Source organism: Bactrocera oleae, chromosome 3 (genome assembly GCF_042242935.1).
Source record: "Bactrocera oleae isolate idBacOlea1 chromosome 3, idBacOlea1, whole genome shotgun sequence".
NCBI lineage: Eukaryota > Metazoa > Arthropoda > Insecta > Diptera > Tephritidae > Bactrocera > Bactrocera oleae.
In genome coordinates, this window is record NC_091537.1 from 12,130,759 (window position 1) to 12,146,217 (window position 15,459).

Here is a 15,459-nt window from a genome sequence, read left to right on the forward strand (position 1 = left end):
GCACAGTTGGAAGGCGTTCTCTCTTCATCGTGCAACGGACGTCGAGCTTTGGAATTTCAACGGCGGCAGGAAGCTAGTGGGAAGCAATAATAATAAAAATATAGTAAGGAAAACAATTGTAGCTGCGGTGTTGTAAATGTGTGTGTGTGGAGGTACGTTTGTTTGTTTTGCAAACAATAGGGAGAATTTAATAGACCGTGGAAAGCATAGTGAATAAAAAAAAAGTATTGAGCGAAAAATTTCGCTGCAGCAGCACTAAAAGGGTGCGCTAACCAATGCTGCTGTCAATAGTCGCTAACAGGACATTAGTGATGTGCACAACCACATTCTATGCAGCCTTCGGCAATAAAACAGGATAAACACATACATATATACTCAGTTGTGGGCAATTCCTGGGCTGCTTAGTCTTGCAATTCCGTGTTTTACATTGTAGCAACATGAAATTGTGGGTGTGCTTGCATTATGGGAGTTAGAAATCAATAAACATTCTAAATGATTGTTGTAATGTGATTAGTAGACAAGCACTGAAATACCACAAATTCTGGAATTATTGCCATACAACTATTTAGACCAAGAAGCAAAATAAAGGAGCGGCAATTTTATGGTACTCGAATGCTTAAACGCATACATCATCAGTCTCATGTATCGACTTTGTAGCCCTTCAATCCTCCTTTATATCATACTATGCATCTAATCAAATTTGACCCGGATTGACAAAAAAAAAACATTTTACGTATTTTAATGCAAGTCTGTATTATCGCCTTCAAAATAGACTATGTTTGAGCTCATACATTAATATGGATTTTCATATACCTGTTATAAGCATCGGCTGGTAGGACCCTTATTGCCTTTAGCGAAAGACTTTTAATGGCTTCAATTGACTCATGACCCATTCCCCGAAGCGAATATTACAGTTTCGAAACAGAAAAAACTAACATTAACCTAAATCTAGTAAATACGACGGCTGAGCTATGATTCACATTGTATTTGCCTAAAAAGTCAGTCAGAATCATGCTAGCATGGGATTTTGCATAACCGTAGTGAAGAATCACTAAATTTTCAGCCCGCAAATCCTGTCGTTTACGATGAATCTCTACACGTTGAGGCCTCAAAACGTCAAAGTATTATTACTTATTGTCCGTTTGACTCTGTGGATCGAATTTACGGTGAACCATGCTACACTAATCAAAGAAAATGAGCATTACCTGGGCTTTGGATTGACTTTAAGGGGGGCGATACATGTAATATAAAAGATAAATCGTTTTTTGTTTTTTTTTTATAAGTAGTTAGTTTAACATCTTGAAATTATGGCTGTAAATTTTTAGAGCGAAAATCGCATTATTTATTTAGAAAAAATGCAATTAATTGTTCCATCTCCCGCCAATTGATGCCTTTTGTCGCGAGAGCCTCAAGAGATCGATTGCCACGGCGGCCATTTTGAAAAAAAAAATTTAAAACCGGATTTTCATATTTTAATATGTACTTAATATACATGCCGAGTTTCATAATTATTCCTTAATTTTTTCCATTTCAAATAAGCCTCCAAAAATTGGTCTAAATTCAGGCGTTTACATGTATCGCCCCCCTTAAAGTGGTTTTTTCGATTTCGGCTTATTTTTTGAACCCCATTCGCTAGATATGTTGTTAAGCATCTCTTTTGCGACCTTTGCTGGAAAAAGATTTTGCAAAAGATTCCGGACTTTTGGCATGAGTTTAGCATTGACACGCTTTATACCCAAAACATTAACCAAAATGTGTTGAGTCGATCCATGAGAGATGTTGAAATCCTCTGCTATCTCTTTGAGGCCAATAAGACGAATTGCAAGCACTGTTTCTTAAAATTGTTTTATGTTATCGTCATGTTATCGTCATTAACAGAGGTGGATGCACTCACATGAAGAAAGTTTTCCATGACTTCACAACCTTCACTGAATGCTTTGTGCCATTCAACTACTTACATTCGTTGTAAAGTTTGATGGTCTACTTTAGCTGCAATATTTTTAACGAATCCGTAGCCGAGTCTTCATTTTTAAACACCAAATTTTCATCGTTGTTCAATTGTTTTCCATGCTAAAAGTCGCCAGACAAACTGTGCGCATCCTATACAAACAGCTGCCAGACACACACTAATCGCCGTATGTAGATCACACGAACTTACGAGAAGTTATGTCGTATCAATCTAAGAAAATTTGTTTTTATATCATTTCGGTATACGCGTTCAGTTTAAATGGACGAAACTTTGGAAACAATATTTGGCTAACAAGTATTATATGAACTTTTTCACATATCGCATATTAAATTGGTAACCTTATCCATAACACACATTCAATACCCAGCATATAGTGCGACATATTTATCTAAAAGAATGTGTTAACAACTCTTAAACATTTATTTAAAAATATCATTTTATGTTTTGTGCTTTTTGTGTAGTACTCACAGACTGGTGTGCGTGATGTGATGCTGATTGAAATGCAGTAAAGTGTCATTGATTTCCACGATTAAAATATCGCCCGACTGTATTTCGGCTTCACCTTCCCAGGAGACTAATAATGGCGAACAGTCTGTACCGCCGTATGGGCAATTCTCGGAGGTCTGTAATTGACAATGTTGTAAAAGTAATTAATTAAAGCAAAGTAAAAATCAAAAAATATTTTTCTATTAATTTTAAACTATTTTACAAATTTTAGGGCTACACTAAAATTAATTTTCTTTTAAAAAAAAATTTTTTTTTGATTTTCTAATATTGAACATATTTCAATTATATTGAGAATATTATTCATACTTGTATAAATTTGTATATAACTGTACCTTATAAATACCAACACGTGCTTGTGTACACAGAGCTGCAAATTAGTTTTAATGTTATTGTCAAAGTTTGCATGCGATTTCCGGAAGCCACTAACACAATTACATACTGTAGCTACTCTTCTGTGGGCATGTGCCGCTACATATGCAACTACATGAATGGCAAAATAAGGAAAAAGTTACAGATATCAACAGCAATATCTGCCTTGTGTGACCTACAACCACAACAAAAATATGCCTTTCATTTGTCGCATAACGGCGTTGCCCACGAATTTTATTGTGTCAACGCAAACTTAATATGCGAAAATTTGAACCCAACCAACTCAATATGTCGCTCATATGTAAATGGATTAAGTCGATATGCGTCCTTTTTCACACAAAAATAACATGTGCATATTTATTGATGGGCGTGCTAAAGACCTCATTTCCTCGCACATGCACGTACATATGAATATTTATGCGTGCGCCTTAGGTATATGCATTTGGACTTAGTTGCGTATTTTTTGTGCTTTAAGTTCTTTCTGTGTTCTTTTTTTATTGAGCAATATTATGTCCTAAAAATTTGCATATCTTAGCAAAAGGTCAACGGGCTTTCGCTTTAACATTCGAGCTGGCCAAACAGGCGAAATCTGAATTTGTCCTTTTGCGGTTGAGGGGTGTGAGTTGTAGTGCGTACTGGGTTATAACCACAAAATTTATTACATTAGCATATGCGGGTGTATATCCTCTTTTTGCAATTTTTTCCCTTTGCGAGATTTCCTTAATTTGTTTTTGGCGGCCGTTGTTCAGTGCCGGATAAACGCAGCCATGCTCATCCTTGCAATATTTATAAGATTTTAATTTTTGTTTACTCGCAATAAAAGTGTATATATATTAAACGGTTTTAGCTGTATTTTGGGATTTTAAAACGGTCGAAAAGCTTGCGGTTGCAAAGTATTCTGATTCGGAAAATTAAATATTTAAACTACTTATGTGAATACTTTTTCATGCGTTTATAGTATACATTTTAATAAGCAATTTTAATTAATATTTTCAGTTTTACACACATTATATGGCAACTCTTTCCGGGGAAATTGTTTTGTGTAAGTTTGCGTAGACTTAGGAGCCGGACCTATTTGGCCTGGACGTTGGAAATTGGATTATTGTGAAGCATTTTTGCACCGGATCACACCATGCCGAAACAATCCGACCCAATTTTAATCATACAACATCTCATTTAGGTATCGAAATTGGATTCAAGATTAAATCTAAGGACGCTGTAAGCCGATTGCTAACAGCTGCCTCCTATTTTGCTAAATTTTATTTTAAGAGGCCGATATGTGGCACAAGAGGAAATCTTAGTATAAATGTGGCCCCCGGTTTAGACCGATTGCGCTCATTTTTGTGAAAGAGTTTCCACATATCAAGATCACCATATTTGCTAAATTATGATGCGCTAATTTTTCTTATGCTGGTTCTTGAACAGATTATATACAAAACGACGATATATAGATATATTTAGTTGCGGTTGTGCTTTGATCTCTCTTGTTTCTGCGGTGCACTGAGAGGTCCAAATCGGTTAAGCATTGATATTTATACAGCCACTCTATGCCAGTTATCACATACTTAGTATTTATGAACCAAAGGTTTATATGGAAGACGGGCATGTTTACGAACATATATTAAAAATTGTCCGGAAAAAACGTGTTTCAAAACATTATTTTCAGATTTTGATTTATATTACATGTATTTAATTTGAGAATGCAAACACATAGGTATATTTTTTTAAAGGGATTTAGACCTTTTGTTCAAAAATTTCGGTTAATTTTTTATTATACGCTGAACAGGGCATATACAGTTTGCCAAGAAGGTCAAAAACCCTCGGAGGAAACGTCTGAGATCCCGTAAAATATTTATATATATATAATATATAAATGATCAGCATGACGAGCTGCGTCGGTTTAGCAATGTCCGTCAGTCTGTCGGTATATATGCGAACTGGTCCCTCAGTTTTGGAAATATCGATTTGAAATTATGCACGCGTTCATTTCTCTTCAAGAAACTGCTCATTTGTCGAAAATGCCGATATCGGACCACTATAGCATATAGCTGCCATGTAAACTGAACGATCGAAATCATGTCCTTGTATGGAATTTTTTTTTATTTAACGAGATATAAATTACGTAAAGATTTAGAATAAATTATTAACCAATGCAATAGCAAATCTCCCCAGAAATCATGCAGATGGGACCACGATATCGGTGGAAACTAAAGTACCGTTTTTTCTTATTTTGTTTTCGGTCGGTAAAATAGTAGTGATTATTATGATGAATTATGATTTTATGTCTGATTTCCAAGTTTTCTTTTTTGTTTTTTTTTTAACACATTACATAAGCTTTTTCTGCATTTTTTGTACTTCTCTGTCTCATTAAGCTTTTGTACTCCTTTCACAAAACTTTGCAGCTTAAATAAGTTATTGCAAAGGGTTGGTAATTTGGTCTTTATTTAAATACAAAAGCAATATCACTTGCTGAAAGTTACTGGAGTACAGGCAAAACTTTTTCGCATTTACACCGCCCAGCAGAACCTTTTCCCTTTCATTGTGAACCAACGCAGTTACCGTTTGTTGTTCAATTACTATGCTGTTTTCGTGTATATCGTCTGCGCACGCATGGCGTATTTCTTAAAATACTCTCCATTTCATTTCCTCTACTTATTCGTAGTCTATTTGATTTTTTACAACCTTTTCAAATCATTTTTTTTTCTACTTTTTCTACTTTTTCTATTTCCTTTTCTGTTGGCAATTTGTTTTTCTGCGTGCAAATTTACAAATCACAAAAGTATGGAAATTTCACTGTAATAGAAAATAAACTGACCGGAAATTTTTTTACATATTTGTGTGTGTGCGTACTGTAACTTCTTTTCAATGATGTTGCTGTTGTTGCAAGCATACCCTTCAGCATCATACAGTTTTCATAGAATTTTCAGTTAAAGTATAGAGTACATTTGCATATTCCTCTACCCTGCTGGCGAGTTCGTATATTCTCTGTGTGTGCTTATCAACATAACGGTGCCTGCTTGAGAGGCGTGTGTGCGTGTGCATATGACTTTGTGTTTAAGTGGCGTCTGGCTTGTATGGGTTTCAAGTGCGTCTATGTATGTATGTAATTTGATCCGCTGGGCAAGTGTATGCTCAGAGTACGAAGGATTTAATATTCCCAGCAATATCTACCGCATAATGCCACTACTTATTGGAGGTGCGTGTACACACACACACAAACTCATTGCCATACTATATACTTGTAGTATCCAATGTTCACACACTTGAGCTGGCTCTTTATGGAAAGTATGCAAAATGAGCTATGGTTCGGCTTAAATCGGCGGTGGTATGATTATAATTGTTCTATGGATCCATTGGAAAGAATGTACAATTTACATATGTTGGTATACCAACAAAAATATGAGCACCGTTGCAGTACTCATTTGCGAATTTAAAATTTAATTAATTTTTTTTTTAAGATTTACTTTCAATTTGTATTACTTAGAATCAAATTGGAGAAGTGAAGTATATTTAAAAACTTATCAAGAACAAATGCTACAATAATCGTCGCAGATGCATTTCTTATAGCATAAAATTAAATTAAAAAAAAAAAAATATCTTCGGGTATACCGAAGCTATAATTCCCTTCCGAGTTGCATTTCTTATAGCCTAAAAGGGTATCAAAATATTTTTGATCGGTCAGTTTGTATGGCAGTTATAAGCAATACTAGTCCGATTTTAACAATTTGTTCGAATATTGCAGCTTTACCTTTGATAATAAACTGTGCCAAAATTTGTGAAGATATCTTGTCAAATACCTAAGATTTCTATGCAAAAACTTCATTTCGATCGATCAGTTTATACGGCAGCTATACGCTATAGTAGTCCGATCTGAACAATATTTTTAAAATTGTATCGATGCCTGAAGTAATAAACTCTGCCAAATTTCGCGAAGATAATTTGTCAAATAAAAAAATTTTCTATAAAAGGACTTGATTTCGATCGTACAGTTTGTAGACAGCATAGTGGTTCGATATCGGAGATTTCGACAAATGAGCAGCTTCTTGGTAAAAAAAAACCGATGAGAGCCAACTTCGTTCATTTATTCTCTATTTATAAATCCACTTATCGAACATTAACGCTTGCTCTGTCCTACTGGGTATATCGTGTATAACCATACGTGCCTTTAGTGTACTCGTTTGAGCTCATCTTTGTTTGCTCAAGTGCTTTCCATTGTGTTATAAGCGAAAGTTCATATATGATGTTCTACAAACACATGCTGGCTCTGCGTGCGAACTCGACAGCGTCCAGCTGTTCCGATTTTATATTGTGTTTATTTTGGTGTAAATCAAGTAATTGTGTGCTCAAATAATCCCAACGTGAATGCATTACTTGAATATTCTACATTTATTTATTTGCTTTTATTGGTGGAGTCGAGTCAATTGGTGTGAATATAATGCTGTTATATATTCGAAAATGTTTTGTATAAAAATGCAGTTTGTAATTTCAAATCCTTGAACAAGATGTTCAGCTACTTTTTCTCCATATTAGTTTTTTTTCAATATTTTTTTTTTTATAAATATTCGAAAATTTAAAATTTCTCTCTCATTTGCTTGCAGCTCATAAAGTTTCTTAACAAGCTGCAATATCGTATGTTTGTACACTCAATTGTACTGACCTCTTTTATATTTCAATTTCACCACACAGTTATTGCGCACTCGAGCTATGCACAAATGCAGAACTGAGCGTGTTTGTAGTTGTAGTTGTGTGTTGCATTTGAAGCACTTATCCTATCTGGGTATTCTTGTAGCTGCGGGCAGTTCGTTTGATTGTTGGAGCGTTGAATGCTTTTTAATTAACAGCAATCTTCTGTTGACCTCCACCCTTAAAGGGGAAAATTATTCGTTTATTCGGACAGCAGCTGCTGCTGATTTACTCGCTTGCCTCTGACACAAAGTAGCACCAACACACATAAATAATAATAAATATATCATATATAGCTATTTAATAGTTTTATACAAAGTTTATATGTATTTCAAAGGTATTGTGATTACATATTGTAATAATATCTTAACCATCTATTGAACGGTATTTTTAGATTAAGAGAATTAGACCCAACATGATGTTACTAGCCAAAACTGATATAAGAGAGTGAGAGAGAGAAAGAAACATACATATATGGCTGATTATTACTCTAAAAGTAATATAGAGAATGAGAGGGGGAAAGAGTCATAGCTAGACATACATAGCTGATTATTAGTTATAGAATTCTATTCCAAGTAGGTGTTGCTCGCTTAAAGATTATAGAAAGAGAAAGAGAGAGAGAGGGGCAGAGAGAGAGAGATATATAACTGTTTATAAGCAGCTGTTAAGATTCTTTAGCTTATTACTAAGCCACTGGTTCGAATCTAAAACTTCACAGCTGATTAAGTGGATAGAAGGTTAGTGATCTATTCACCTCATTAACCGAAAGGAAGTTTTCCTACTACGCGCATTCGCGTGAGTGTCTTAATCGGGTTATTACCAGCAACTATAATGAAATTTTTTGTTATGGTCTTTGTTAGAAGAAAAGTTCTTATATTATCTTATCGATTTGCCTAACACACTAAGCGGTAACCTTGAGTAATCTGAGCAACCCATCCCTAACCCTTGCGTAAAATCACCCAACAGGTTAATACTACTAAATAGCAAATACCTACCGTTCTTAGATACATTGATTTATCCTAGAGATGAGATGAGTCTATTAAATAAGTTTAGAAGAGCTACAAGCTAAACTAAATTTACATATTCTCTGACTAACCGACTCTGACAAAAAAAAAGTTTCTTGTATTTAAAGTCCAATCTCAACTCTCTAAACCAATTTAGAAGACATGGGAAGTATGAGTTTGGAGGGCTACAACTTTCTACAACAAAAATATGACGAAAAAGAAATATAATCCCCAATTGTAAGCGATAAACGTGAACTCTAATACAGTTAGACTTCATATTTCTATACCCTGAACAATAGATGGTATATTAAGTTTGCCGCGAAGTTTATAACACCCAGCAGGAAACATCGGAGGCTCTATAAATATACATAAATGGTCAGCGTCATGAGCTGAGGCTATTTAGAAAATTACGTCTGTCCATTCGTCTTTCTCAGTCCCTCAGTTTTTGAGATATCGTTATGAAATTTTGCACAAACCCTCTTCTTCCTAGCGAACCACTATAGCATATAGCTGTCATACAAACTGAACAATCGGTATCAAGTTATTGTATGGAAAGCCTTTTTATTTTTCAAATTATCTTCACGAAATATTACATCCATTATTTTCCCAAAGAAAGGTATAATCTCCGGAGAAATTGTGTAGATCGGACCACTATAGCGTATAGCTGCCATACAAATCGCGCGACCGGCATCAAGTTCTTGTATGGGCAACTTTTTTGTTTGAGGAGATATCTTCACAAAATTTGCCATGAATTATTCTTTAATGCAATGGTATAACTATTAAAGAAATTGTTCAGATCGAACCACTTAGCTGCCAAACAAACTGATCTATCAAACTCAAGTCCTTGCATGTGAAACGTTTTTATGTGACCAGATACTTTCCAGATATTTAGCATTAATTATTGTCTTAAGCAACGATACAATCTCGCAAGAATTTGTTCAGATCGAACTACTATAGCATTTAGCTGTCATTCACACTGCTCGATCAAAATCGAGTTAAATATATTTTGATATCCTTTTATGCTATAAAAAAATGCCGCTGTAAGGGGTATTATAACTTCACTGCAGCTAAAATCAATGGGTTTTCTTGTTTTTGTTCGAAATATGCCAACACAAATCTTTTGGGTAATAAACTTCATTATATTTAGCCAAAACGGATGAAAATACACATACAAAATGTTAATATATTATATATTTCTTTTTATCATTATAGTGACCCAAGAAATGTGTAACAATCAGGGCTAAATGAGATTTAAAGCCAGGGTATTACATATATCATAAATATTTACTTTACATATAAAGAAGGCTATATATATTTCATATAATACAATGAATTTGTTATGAAAGCCAATAAAGGTTTACTTATCAAATACCATACACAAAGGCACAAATACACACACGCGTGTTAATATTTTGCTAGTAGTGGGCACACAGTAATACCTTGCAATATACATATATTTGCTAATATAAATAATATACGTATTTGCAGGCTTATGCGGAATAAAAAATAAGTATAATATAATAAATAGAACACGATACCAAAACTCATAAAGGCAATTGTCCTACTCACCATAATGGGTAGCAGCAGTTCATGCGTCTCATTGCCGCGCCACAAGTGCGCATCGCTTGGCACGTTTTGTATTTCACATTCGAGTGAGTTGATTTTCTCCTGCAGGCGACTAAGTATGCGTGGTCGGACGATTGGCTTTGAGGAGGATTTCGAGAGATTTGCGGTGGTAATGGTGGTGCTGGAGGTGGAGGTGGTGTTGGTGCGAGCGGCAGACATCATTGTGCTGCTTGTGCTGCGCGCTGTGGCTGTGGTATCATGCGGTTGGCTAATATGGGTCGTCTTTGTATGCTGCAACTGTGGATATGGATAGAGAAGCAACGTTGGAGTTGTGGCGTCAACTGCTGCTGCAGTTGTGGGCGAAAAATGTTTTTTAGAAGAAATCGTCGCAGCTGTTGTCATACCATTTTTGCTTGTTGTAGTTGAGGCAGTTGTTGCAATGCGCGTTAGTTGCGCGCGCTTAACATGCGCTATGTCAACGCCATCAAAATTAACCCGTTTCAGTGACGCGGCGGCAACGGGCTGGCTCGTCATTGCACTGTCGATGGCGCTGTCAATATTGCCAACAGCTGCATCCGTTGCTATGGGAGGCGTAACGGCTTGGCTTTTACGCGACAACGACATAATGTCAAAAGTTTTGGCCGTTGCAACTAAATCTAAATGACTTGCCGTAACTGTGACTGTGTCAGGCGTGTCGGCAGCTGTGTGTGGTGTGTGCAAATTGGCTTCACTGCTGTAATTTTGGCTATTTCCTGCTGCAATTACGCGCGTTGTTGTGGCTGTGGCTGCTGTTGGATTGAACTTGTTCGCACTGGTGACATTAACGCTTGTCGGTGGCAACAAAAGTGTCTTGAGCAGCAATTTAGCGCGTTGCAATTCTTTTTGGTATTTCTTAGTCGGTTTGTCGCCAACAGTGGGTTGGATATTTGTTGAGCTAATGGTGGTTGCAACAGTCAGCATTTGCGCGTTTTCCTTTACGTTTTGTGCATTTTCTGGCGTCACCAGCTGACTCAACTGCACTTCGCCTTTCTTTTCTGCGTTCGCTGCAACATTTATCGCCTTCACAACGCGTTGTACTTCGCTGCCGCCCTCATTCACCGCAACTTTGTTATCTGCGCGCAATTCAGTTACATTCTTGGTCACGCTGTCGCTATTAACCCGACGCTGCGAGTTCATGTGCACTTCACCCGTAATTGCTTTGCTTGTTTCTGTGTTTGGCGTATACTTTGAAGTTGCCAACTTTGCACTTTGGCGTAACGCAAATCGACTTGCCGCACTTTCGACGGTATTTTTGGTTGTTGTTGCTGTTGCCGCTGCGGCTGCTGCCTGCTCTACCTTGGCTTTTGCCTTTAGCCGTTGCCGATTGTGTAGCATCATTTCATTGTAGAGTTCTTTGCTGTTGTAGAATTTGGTCGTCGAAAATTCCGGATGTGTGCCAAGCGCCGCTCTCAGTGCGCCATTACCGCTCTCCGTGCCACCAACCGTCATTTCGCTGTGACTTTGCGTGCCGCCGCCATCCGTGTTGAACTTTGTATTGGCAAAATCGACATGTGGCATGCCGAGTGCATCGCTGACGCTGGCTGCGCGATGCATGGGAAAGTCGAAACTTTTCTTGACGCGTCGCTCGATGAAGTCGTGTTGCGTTGTACTGCGTTGCATACCAGCGCCTTTATATTTAGCGTATTTATTGCCGACACTTTTGGTTGGTTGCACTTTGTGGTTGACACTAAAGTTCGCTTTGCCGCCAGTCAGTTGTCGTTCTTTACTTGTTGTTGCTCTTGTTGTCGCTGATTCGGTGGCCAACATTGTCGGCGTTGCTGCAAACTCATTCAAGCGGAACTTTTGCTCGATTTCCGTAATGACACCATCCTGTTCGGCTAGCAGTTTTCCGGTGAAATCACTGATGGTATCGGCCTGCTGCTGTCGGCGTTCTGCTTGTTGGCTAATAGTTGCCGCTACAACTCCATTACTCTGTGTCGTGGCTGTTGTTGTTATTGCCGCGCCTACTACTGGCCTACGATTGACGTTGTGCTGTGCGGCGGCCAAATTATTGATATTGTCGTAACGTTGTACAATGTTATCCAGCGCATTCACTTCATTTGGAAATAAATTCTGTTGGTGTCTTATTTCCTTGACGTCGTCGGCACGTTCGTACAACCCGTCAGCTGGTTGCAACGGCTGATCCTCGCCGCTATCCACCGGCTTATAGATGGTACGCGCTTTTAACAACTTCGCATTGGAGTCACGTATAATTGGATTGAAATCTTCCATTTTCATGGGATATAGATCAACTATGTTGAGTGCGGGCGGCGTGGGCTGTGGCGTGGATCGCGACACAATTACAGTGCTTGTGTGCTTTGTGTTTTCGACATGGTCATTCTGTTTTTCGTTGTTGTTGTGGTTGTTGTTTTTCATATGCTGGCTATTCATGTTATCCAACTCGCTTGCGGTGTGTGCTTTGTGTTGCTGCACCTGTCGGTTTTCTATATCTTGGTGCGCTGGCAGCTTGCGGCGTAATTGGTTTGGTTGCTGTTGTGGCTGTTGTTGCTTGAGCTCTTGTTCTCCTGGCTGTTGTTGTGCTTTTTGTTTAACTGGTTTTATCAGTGCAGTTTGTGTAGTGTGCTGTGCATGTTGGCCTAGTTGTTCAGTGACTGCATGTTGCTTTTGTAGTTTATGTAGCGCAGATATTGTTGTCAACTCCCCTGCAGTTCGTGCTTTGCTGTATTCCTCCTCTTCTGCGCTCACTTGTATTTCTAGTAGTGCGCTTGGTTTGTTGGCACCCGCTGCAGTTGTATTGCCCGTCATTGGTGCATCAGCTTTTGACTGCTGCATCTGCTGCTCCTCCGCATCACTGCCATTGTATTCGTCTGTTACAATTTCAGCCAATTTAATGCGGTATAGCCCATCTTTGAGTCGCAGCTCAATATTGATGCTATCCTTTGTTGTTTGTGCTGTTGCTGTGTCATCTTTTACTGAATCTTTTACTGGTTCTACCGTTGCCGCTTCGGTTGCCGATGACTTTGTGACTGTCTCCGCGCTGTCGGTATATTTCGCTCTTAAAGTGTTAGTGTCGACTGCCCCTGTCATCTGTTTGCTTGTAGTCACCTCCTCTCTTAACCACATTGCGGTTGCATCCTCTTGTGGCTTCTTCACTTGAACAGTTCCGCTATTTTCCTTCACAATTGGCTGTATGTCACTAGTCGCTTCCATTTTGTTATCGGCCTCCCACTGCTTTGTCACTTTTCTAACACCGCGCTCAGCATTTGCAACGCTGTCGGCTGTTTCAATTTCCCCTACTTTGGACTCGTTGCGCTCACCAACCAGCTCATCTGCATACACATCCGCTCGCTTGTCGTTCTGGCGCGCTATACGCAACTCCTCTGCATTTTTAATGATTTGTGTTTTTGCTACATTTCCGTGCTCTTTGGGTTTTGCTGCACCGCCGCCATTACTCGCCGCACCATTGCCTAGCGGTAGTGTATCCGCACGTGATTTACTTTCGGCATCCACTGTTGGCGCTTCCCTAAATTTGCTTGCTGTACCGCCTGCTGATGCACTGCCACTACTCGTGGGCATGACTGGTGTTGCTACACCATGCTCGTATGCCGCAGCATTAATTTGGTTTGTTGTTGCTGTTGGCCCCTTTCTAATATCATTTTTTACAAAGCCATATACTTGCTGGTTTCCACCCGCTTCAGTAACCGCTGCTGCGGCCTTCTCTACTGCTACGTTCTCTACTGCGTACTGTTGTTGCAGCTGTGCTGGCTTTGCCTGCTCATTACTCATTCCCTCAGCTGGCTGTGCTGCTGCTGGCATTGCTGTTGCGGTATTCAAAACTTGCTCGTCCGCATCGTTTGCCGACGTTAGTGTTGCTGGCGCATTTGAGGATCCGAATGTTACGGTTGTTGTTGTTGTTGCTGCTGCTGCCGTTGCTGTTGCGGTTGTTGTTAGCGGCTGTGTGTGGGTCATCGCCGGTTTTTGTTGTCGCGTCGCTTTTGCATCCCCACCTGCCTGCACGCGTTCCAATGCCTGCTCACCCACTATCACCGTCGCACCCACTATCGGCGCTTCCTCTGTCGTTGTCGCTGTTTGTAAACCTGACTCGGCGAAACCATTTGCATCGGCAAACGCCAACACTGTTGCAATTGAAAATGCTAAAATGTAGAACTTTTGCATTTTTGTAAACATTTCCGCAGAATTTTCGGCTGTGTATGTGTGTGTGTGTGGATGTATTTTGGCTGGCTTTTGCTATTTTAGCACTTCCTGTTTTTCTCACACTTCCTGTTATCGTCTATTTCCGCCGCTCTGATGCGGTAGGCGTACTCAAAACGCTGCACACCCGGTGCTCTGTGCACCACTCTGCTGGACTCACTGTTCTTTTACTCTGTTCTTTTACTCTTTAACTTTTATTAAACTTTTGGTTAAGTTTTTATTATGCTCTGCGTTACCCAATATTAGAACTTCCGTTGTTGCAATAGCTGCTCGTAACGTTGTTGTTGGTGCTTTTAGTTTAAAGTCTACATTTGCTAGCGGTACTTGTGGTGCTACTGGTGACATTGTTTTCTGTTGCTCAATTTTGCAACTAAATGGAAACTGCATCGTTTGAAAGGAAAAAGGAAAAGAGAAAATAAATTATTACCATGAAATGAAGTATAGCTTCTTTAAAGGCAAACATATTTGTATGGTAGTTTTGTTGCAACAATGCCAATTAAGTGGTATGCATGCAAGCGTTTTTGTGTTTGCATTTCCATGAAAGTTCTTATATATTTGTTGCTTTCTGAAATTGTGACTTGAATTGCTTCAACAAATTAACTGGAAACGCATTATAGTTACTTGCTCATGATGTCGCATAATTGCAGAATATACATATATAAGAACGGTATACTCGTATGTATATATTTGCTTGTGTCACATTATCCTTTATGCGAAGCGCTAGACTCAATTATTACTTTTTTAAGAAGAATTTTATTGAATGCGTGTTTTTACTATATGTACACATATATTTAGACTACTGGAGAAGCCTTTGAAAATTATAAAAAAGAGTAAAATTTATAGTTATCAGTGCGTTCTTTTTTTTGCATTTTCTGAGAAAATTTACCATAGTAATACTTTTCGTATAACACTCGTAGTTTTAAAGAAAATCGCGATAAACCGTTTTTAACTTTAAAAATTCAACCATGCCCCTCTCCTTCCTTTTCCCGACCTCAGATTGCCCGTAAATTATTTATACCTGTTGCTACAGAGTATAATAGTTTTGTTCACCTAACGGTTGTTTGTATCACCTAAAACTAATCGAGTTAGATATAGGGTTATATATATATAAATGATCAGTATGAAGAGACGAGTTGAAATCCGGGTGAC

The 15,459-nt window shown here is 38.4% G+C and overlaps 1 protein-coding gene across 3 annotated transcripts in view; it reads right to left on the minus strand.

The window, feature by feature from the left end:
- wry (delta and Notch-like EGF repeat containing weary) overlaps nucleotides 1–15,459 on the minus strand; it is a 58,783-nt gene that overhangs the window by 30,944 nt on the left and 12,380 nt on the right. For 2 of the 3 annotated variants that reach the window (XM_014231421.3, XM_036366497.2), the window contains exons 2-3: nucleotides 10,102–14,691; nucleotides 2,438–2,592 (exon numbers count right to left, since the gene is read on the minus strand). In XM_014231421.3, the coding sequence (XP_014086896.2) occupies nucleotides 2,438–2,592; nucleotides 10,102–14,286 (4,340 nt within the window). In that variant the 5' untranslated portion in view covers nucleotides 14,287–14,691. The remainder of the gene's footprint in view (nucleotides 1–2,437; nucleotides 2,593–10,101; nucleotides 14,692–15,459) is intronic. The other variant, XM_070107510.1, reaches the window with a different exon arrangement.